Genomic DNA, 8,916 nt, shown 5'->3' on the forward strand with positions numbered 1-8,916 from the left:
AAGGAAAGATATTACCTGGTTGCATGAGAGTGGGTTACCTTCCAAGAAGTGCTAAGTTTAAAGTCTTCAGCCATACTAAGAAGAATTAGTCACCTCGAATCATATAACAGTAGACGAAATAACTGTGGGTCTTCAAAACCAAATAGACCTAACCAAAGGAAACTGCAGTGAACCAAGAAAATGAACAAGACTAGCATGCCCTTACCTAGTTTCCTGGTTAATAAATTTATATCTAATTGTGGTTCAGGTTCAGGTTCTATGAAAGGGTCTAAATAAAATATTTCCATTGCTTGTGTTTCTTCATATCTAAGATCCAAAAGTTCAGGTTTAAGAGTCTGTAAAAACTCAAGTAAATACTTAGAAGCACATAATAATAACCTGAATAATTTGGGATCCTAAAAGTAAATCAGGTTTGACTTACAAAGTTGACCACGGTGAGAGTGATGGTCATTCTTAGACAAATGCGTCGATTCTAATCTCCTAAAATACTTAGGCATAGTCTCAAAACTTAATAATTGACACATCTGAAACTTATACGTTCCCACGATTGGTAGACAAGTTTTTGGTGGGAAATAGAATTACTCATGCGTAAAAATAGCTTCCTCCTTTATCCCAGTATTGGGGTTTAGCCACTCATAATAATCATGTTCTCGAAATACATAATTGATACTCAAAATATGATTAAAAGAGTGAAAAATATAAAACAGTGAAACTACGACCCACAGTAAGCGTCCAGAGAAGAACGATACTACCTTGCTGATAGACGCATTTATGTGTCTAATATAACCCAATTGTATATAGTGTTAGTACCCATTTTTGTATTTATTATGGTGTTTTATTTATTTGTAGGTGTTTTTGGAAAAATAAGGTTTTGCGGCGAAATTGGTTAAAAATGTGGCGTTTGGAGCTCCGTTGACGGTGTACCGGAAATACCCCAGAAGTGTACCGGAAGTACCCCAGAAATACCCCGGAGGAACCCCGAAAAAGTCCGGAAAACATCCCAGAAAAATTACTAAAGGCACCCAAGATTTGGTTATTTCCACCCCAGGAATTATATTTCAGCCCAACTTGCTATTCACACCCCATCAGAGGATAGGGGGAGATCTTCTTAAAAATTCAAACAATAGTTTTGGCGGGGAAGTTGTTATTTCATGTGCAGTTCACGAACAAATTTTAACTCGAATTTTTGGACGTGTTCTGTGAAGATTCAATCGCCAGACTCAACTGGGATGGGCTTTAATAGACTTAACAGGGCTTCTATGACCAATTTTGTCGATCCAATTGGGCTGAATCATTGGCTCTCGGCTGAACAGGGAAGAGAGATATTTTTTGAATTCTGGGAAGAAATAATTGGAAGATACGTATGAATCTAGGAGAAGATAACACTAGTATTTGGTAGATATTCTCTTAGAATATTATACGACCAAGTTAGGATAGTGTCGACATCTTCAGACGTGTAAGAAAAGGATTTTTGGAAAGAAAATATCACAGAGAAGAAAAGAAATAATGGTGATTAAGTGAAGAGATTTTGGGAGATTTTTGGTGCCTGTCAAGTATAAAAAAGTCCTGTGGGAGTTCAGAGAAGTTTCAGGAAGAGTTAGGGGAGTAAAGGGAGCGTAGAATAGGAAGTTGCAGAGCTTGTCTCTGCTACTGCCATTAAAGGAGAGAACGAAGAACAATAGACCACCATAGGCAGTCGTTCATGCTACAGTTGAAACGATAGCCACTTGTGGGTCTTAGTCTTTCAATTACTATTGCACTTAATACTTGTCATTCTTTGTAACGGTGTTTGCAACAATTATAAACGTCGCAAACACCTGATTTTCATCATTTTCTCCTTTTCATAATTTGTACATCTCCTTTGAGCAATGAAATCAACTTTTGAGCGTGTTTCCAATATGCGGAGCTAGAACCCATCACTGGGACAACGGAGGAAGCAACTTTTCATGATTGTGGTAAATGAATTAATTCTTTATATGATTTTTTGCATAGATTTAATTGTTTAATGATTTGTACTAATTATTTGTTATTTTGTCTGATGTAGCATACTTAGTTTAAATTACTTTTGATGCGTCATGCTTACGACTTATAGATAATGTTTTAAGAAATCTAGTTTTGGCAAAGAATTAGAGTCACAACTTCTTTTGTTTGAGCTATATTGTCTAGAGTTAATGAATGAACCACAAGAATATGAAAAGTTGTGAAATCCAAGGTCCTAGTGTCTCTTCATCCTGTTAATAAATTTTGTATAAAATCATTTATTTATTATTTTTGAACTTTAATCTTTACAATTCCGAGCAACGAACTCTTACTTACCGCATGAACATATATCACAACACTTGTTGCTGCTGGAAAATGATACTTCGGTGTTGCTATTGAATAACGACGCAAGCCTGCTGCTGCTTGCACTGTTGAAGAACGACGGCCCTGGAGGGTCCGTTCTTCGTCTTCTTCTTCCTCCTCGAGCAGCAGCAGCAACAGCAACAACAGGAAGCTTTTCCTGTAACTCCTGTTCTTCGCTCATCCGATCTCTCTCTGGTCCCTGCTCGACCAGAAATTCCTTGATCAACCTTTATGATACTTGTATCATCCTTTATATACTACCCAGCTCGAGAAAATCTTTACTTTTTCGTTGCTGCCAAGTCCCGATAATATCTTCTCTTTCTTCTCTGTAGTTGGAACAATAATCACCTCTGTCAGTGTTTGTACGCGTCTGTTAGCTATAAAATAGCCACCAAACTCTTCATATGACTTGAACAGGACCAAATACATGATTCTCCAGCGTAAAACTCTCCCAAAATCTCCACAAAATCTTTGAAAATGCACAACAGGACACGTCTCTCTGTTTTAACTTTGATTGCTTCTCCCGGCTATTCCAGCCCAATTGGTTGGGTCCAATCGATTGTACTGAGCTTTTTATTGTCTGGGAAGTTCATCCCAATCGATTTGCAGCATTGAATCTCCCTGAACAGCTCAAACAATTTGCTTCCAAAATCAACAGCGTTAAACCAAGTTTTCCCGCCTTTTTTCAGATTTGAATTTGGAAGAGGGGATGCCCCTATCCAGAGTACGGGCGCCTTTATCAACTGACTTGGGATGCCCTGGGTGGCCCTTAGCCAAAGTGTGGGTGCCAAAATCGCTTCCTTTGGGTGCCTTTATCAGCTTTACGAGCCAATTCCGCCGCAAAACCTTATTTTTCCAAAAACACCTACAAATAAATAAAACACCATAATAAGTACAAAAATGGGTATTAACATTATATACAATTGAGATATATTAGACACAGAAATGCGTCTATCAGGCTCTCAAAAGAAGAATCTTCGAGCTCCCTGCTTCCACAAGAAAAACTACTAGGTTTTTCACTGATCAATCGACCTAGAGTATCTCTTTTCCGAGCCCGTTCTCTAATAAAATCGGGCATACACTAGAAAAACAAAATTAAAAGGAATAAAAATCCTAACAAGGAAGGTTGTTCTAACAAACACACAGCAGGCTGAATCCACCAAAACAAACCTAAAGATTTCTGGCAAACAAAAAGCATGATGGCTACACTTAGATTGTTTCTAAACCAACTTTTATCTCTCGAAAGGGAATTCTTTACAGTTTGAGCACACCCCTCTAGAATCAATCCGAGCTAATATAAGTGAAACAGAGACGAGGGAAGCTCAATGGAGCTTTGATACCCAAGGTCTCGCCGGCATTACAAGGAGGCACGTTTCGACTTATATCAGCCATCATGAACTTTAAAGTGTGCTTAAAAGGGTAACCAATATCCTTCGAAAAACTTTCTTATCAAGCTCGTTACTCTATCAGTCTTGTTCTAATCAATATTTTAAGCTTGGGTTCGCGTTAGGTTTCGTTTTCCTAAGGCGAGCAAGAAGGGAACGGTGATGAAATCCGAACCATTATCTTATATGGCCAGTTCTTGCCATTTAATATGAATTTAAAACATCCGGTTCAGTACTCAATGAATAATTACCTTAAGGCAAACAGTAAACCCGCTTACAGGAGATTCGCGGGTTTTTCGAAAGACTTACCTCCCGTACCAGACGGGCGATCAACCGCTGAAGTCGACTCGGGCCACTGATTCCAGTGTCAGTGGGCGAACCCGAAGGGCCGAGGAGATATAGTAATCGCCGTCCTTCCCTGCAAACAGTTTGTATTTAAGGGTACCCTTCCGTAGGGTATAAAAAATAAATAAATTGTCCCAAAGTTTAAAGTCCAAAGTCCAAAAAATAAAGTGCAAAAGAATACTAAAGTCTAGAAAAATAAAATCTAAAAAAAATAAAAATGTCTCTCTTTTTTTCTCTCTTTTTCATAAAAATAAAAATGTCGCTCCTTTCGCTTTGCCTTTTACTCCAAGTCTTTAAGTATTCACCAAAAAATTTGGAAAAATTTTCTTTCGCTCCAACTTCCAAAATCTGAAAGGAAAAAACAAAAACCCAAAAACGTAAAGAGGAATAAATGAAAATAAATAATAATAAAAAAATCTAAAAATGCTACCTAAACACAGGTCCGCGTCGTCGGCGCCAAAAACTTGGTGTATTTTCAAAAGTGATTGTAGTGATAATAGTAAAAAGGGTCTTTTCAGACTTGTGAAGAAAACAATTTTCATATTTAAATTAAACTAGACAAATAAATAAAGTTGTTTCAAAGTTATAAGGAAAACACCAAGACTCTGGATTTCACCATTGACCAATTAAGTGATAAACTCTAATCAATATTCATGCAATTTTTCCTTTTAAAGTGATTCTAATATTTTGCCTCTAATAGATTTTAGAAGTAATAGTTGTAATCACAAAGCATGAAACATCAACAGTTTTAAAACCAAGCATGCTACATTAAAACAATTCACAACAACTCAAAAAAAAAACAATTATTCTTTTAAGTTCTATCCAAATAATCATGTAAAATAATTGCAATAAATAATTAAAATAGAATTATACCACTTTTCATGGAACAATGGCTTCCTCCATCGCTTCGGCTAAGGGGTTTAGCTCCTCATATTAATCATTTGCTTAAGATACATAATTATAACCCAAAAATTGATTAAAAGATGAAAAATGCTAAAATAGTGAGTTTGAAACTCACAGAAAGTGTCACAGATAAACGACATAAATGAAGTGCTTCTGTCACCATTACTCTAAGACCCTCCTGCGCAGGGACGGAGCTAGAAATCTTCCACATGGAGGGCTAGTTTACAAAATATATATTTTAGGGGGGGCTTATTAAGGGATTTTTCTTCCAAATATCAAGAATATCAAGGATGTATAGTGGATTAAAAAAAATAGAGGGGCGGGGGCCACCCCTAAGAGACACATAGCTCCGTCCCTGCTCCTGCGCTTGTCAGTCTTATTGTTGAAGATCGACTGTCCTTGAAGGTCCATTCTTCCTCATCTTCTTCTTCCTCGTTCACAGCAGCAGCAGGAAAGTTTGTTGTAACTTTTTGTTTTCAGCTCTGTGGTGTTCCAAAACTCTCTGTAACTTCTCCTCACTCTCTCCTCTTCCTTCTTATGACTCGACCCAATATTTTATAGCTATCAGACTCCAAAAATCTCGAGGAAATCCGAGATTATTTCTTTTTTTACTTTGTCGTGCAGTTGAGAGAAATTCTCACTTTTCTGATTCTTTGTACGCGTCTTCTGGCCTATTCTAACTCTCCAAACTTCTCTTAAGACTTGAACAAGACTAGGTACATCTTTATCCAGCGTAAAACTCTCCCAAAATCATTCATAAAATCTTTGAAACTAAACAGAAAACACGTATCCTGTTTGAACTTTGTTTAACTTTTCTCGGCCATTCCATCCTAGTTGGTTGGGTCCAATCACACATATTAACCTTGTTATTCCCTAGGAAGTCCAGCCCAACTATTTCAGTGATTGAAAATTCGAACCCAAACCTGCCAGCGTATGCAAGCAGTTTCCCGCCAAAACTGTTCTTCATGTTTTCTTCAATAGGTGATTATCCAGCCAATTTTGACTGAAACCGATCACATCACCATCTCTGTTTAGGCTTTAAGAACAAACCCATTTGATTTCAGCCATTTAGTCTCGTTAAAACACATCCAATTTTCAAACCCTACTCTACAGCCATTTTCCCGCCAAAATTCAAAATTCAAATGAAGAAGATGGAGTGCCCCGAGTCCAAAACACGGACGCATTCATCCTCTGGGTGCCTGGTGGTGCCCTTATCCAAAATGAGGGTGCTTTTAACGTATTTTTCTGGGGTTTTCGAACATATTTCTGGGACGCCTCCGGTGCATTTCTGGGGTGCCTCTGGTACATTTCTGAGGTGCCTTTAGTAATTTTCTCCGGGGGTCCAGATAGCACATTTCGAACAATTTTTTCCATACAAGTGTATTTCTTCAAAAACACCTAAACAAACAAAAACATCACAATAAGAATAAAAATGGGTACTAGCAATATACACAATACAGATGAAAATATACACATAAATGTGCCCATCAAGTTGATAAAATTTGCATAAAGTATATTATTGGGCCTGGTAGTGGGGGTGATAAACAATGAAGCTTCATTTACTTATTTTTATTTTTTTATTATTTTTTGCCAACAAAACAAATGCTTAACGAATCAGATCGAGTGGTAACTACTAGTACTATGTTTTAATTTGCCAACACTTTTTTTTTGTGGTGGGTATAAAATAAAACTCTCGCACTTCCCAACGGAACACAGATCCGAGTTTGTATTTGTTGAGCACGTCAGACATCAGATAGTATCCGGTACTTAAGAGCGACTGCAATGGTACGACTAAACTCAAAGATCAAAGACTAAAAAAAAAGACTAAATATGAGTTTAATCTGTATTGTGACGTTATGGGGAGAAGACTAAATTTGGTCGCGCGTAAAACAATTTTACGCATGAAGACGGGCGGAAGTATTAGTTACGTTTCATTTCTGCGCGGAATTATAAATTACGTTTCAAACGGGCGTAAATATAAATCACGTCTGTTATCGAGCGTAAATATAAATTACGTTTCGTATGGGGCGGAATCTTAAATTCCGCCCGTTGATCAGACGGATTTCAAATGACCGCTCGAAGAAACGTAAAAATAAATTCCGCCCGAGTTAAACACGGTCACACAGCACGTATGAGATCAGACGGGCTAACATCTGGTGCCCGCGTGATGAATTGTACGGACGGACATCTGCTGAAGCATCATCTGGTGAAGCAGATGGTGTTACTTTATCATTATTACCAGATGTGAAGCATCATTAACGACCTAAGCTCAAAGCAGCTTTAACATCTAACCTCCATGCAAAACCACCACCACTGTCGTTCATTTTCCAAACATCACAAGGTACAATCAACGAGTGCCTCTCCTTCTTACACGTATACTGTAATCTAACCCTACAAACAAACCCTTCACATCTCGACGGTAAAGATTCGTTATCTTTCGTTACCAACCACACCATTTCCGGTCTCTGTTCTCCGCCATAACCGAACCCATCTTGATTCACTAGTTTTCTGTACGCTTCGTTGGTCCATCTCACTCTATTCAAACTGTCAGATATGAATCCAGGACACGCGTCTTTCTCTAGATTAATCTTTTTTTCTTCGTCAGTTCTTCCTAAAAACCCTAACCCTATCTCTTGATCACCGAATGTTTCAGTTATACACTTCACAGTTACACATGATCCTACTGGTCTTACTGGCTGTGGAATCACAACCGTCCGATCTGTTGATGATGATGATGTTGATGTTGATAGTGCAGCAGAACCACCACCTGATCCGCCTGACCCTCCACTACTAGCTGGACTACTGCCGTTTTGGCTCCATGTTGCAGCAGGTACATAACTAGTCAGATGACTCAACGGTAGAAGTGATGATGGTGAAGATGATGCTTCACCAGTGGGTTTCTCTGGTAATAATGATAAAGTAACAACAGCTCATTGTACGGAATTTTGGTGTCCGCCCCAGAGAGGCGGAATTTTGGTGTCCGCCTGGCAACGCGCGGAATTCTGCTGTCCGTCTCATCAGGCGTAAATTTATGTTACGCCCGCAACAAACGTAAATTTAAATTCCGCCCCACCAACATACGTAAATTTGGTTTATGCCCGTTAACAAACGCAATTTAAGTTTACGCCTGACAACAAACGGATTTTAAATTTACGCCCGACTATATTAGGATTTGGGATTTAGTCGCGACTAAATATGGTCTGGGTTTTGATCGTGGGCTGGGTTTTGATCTTTACTCCGTCCCGCTACGTTAGAAAATCAACCCAAATTTTTAGTCTTCCTCGCCCACTGTGGATGCTCTAAGCATCAGATTAGTAGGGGAAATTGGTTCCCTAGTAACAACTAAGAGTACTGCATTTGAATATGAATTGGTACGTTTACTGTGCAAATTAGAGATGTTGGTTGGCTAGCTGGGCTTGTCCTAGGTCAGCTGTACCAAGGCCATCTACGACGTTTCTTTTCAGGACCATGGTTCTATTTTCGATAAAGACATTGGAAGTAATTCTAGGTCACTCCATATCTAATTATTTATTTCATACCTAATTTACCCTCCTAATTAATTTAGGTTATGATTAGTAAAATAATTTAGTTAAAAACAATTAGTGAGATTAAATTAAAAGATGAGTTTATTATTAGTTGAGTAAATTATTATGAGTATAATTTTTGTGAGATTAGAGTTAGAGAAGATGAAGGAGAAAAACATGGAAAATAAAAATAAATTGTTAATCACAGCCGGAGGATGAGTATTTGGGTGAACAGGTATGATGAAAACTTAGATAATGTATGTTTAATTGGTAAAAATTCCCCAAAAATGTAAGATTTGGAACTGGATTTTGAACAGTTCGGTTAGTTTATATGAAGACAAGTAACCGAACTCATCTGAAGGTGTAGTTCGGTTTCCTTCTGGGATGAACAATTAACCGAACTCATCTGAAGGTGT

The 8,916-nt window shown here is 38.0% G+C and overlaps 1 protein-coding gene across 1 annotated transcript; it reads right to left on the minus strand.

The window, feature by feature from the left end:
- Positions 1–7,231: 7,231 nt before the first annotated feature.
- Positions 7,232–8,446, minus strand: LOC113311785. Its single transcript, XM_026560583.1, has 2 exons — positions 8,413–8,446; positions 7,232–7,878 (listed from the first exon to the last, which is right to left on the minus strand). The coding sequence occupies exons 1-2, from the start codon at positions 8,444–8,446 to the stop codon at positions 7,232–7,234; spliced, it is 681 nt and encodes a 226-aa protein (XP_026416368.1).
- Positions 8,447–8,916: the final 470 nt, after the last annotated feature.

This window comes from Papaver somniferum, chromosome 9, assembly GCF_003573695.1.
Source record: "Papaver somniferum cultivar HN1 chromosome 9, ASM357369v1, whole genome shotgun sequence".
Classification (NCBI taxonomy): Eukaryota; Viridiplantae; Streptophyta; class Magnoliopsida; order Ranunculales; family Papaveraceae; genus Papaver; species Papaver somniferum.

Coding starts and splice junctions, on each gene's coding strand:
- LOC113311785 (XM_026560583.1), bottom strand. CDS start 8,446: ATGGTCCTGAAAAGAAACGTCGTAGATGGCCTTG. Junction 7,879..8,412: donor AAACGTCGTAGATGGCCTTG/GTACAGCTGACC, acceptor CATTATTACCAG/AGAAACCCACTGGTGAAGCA.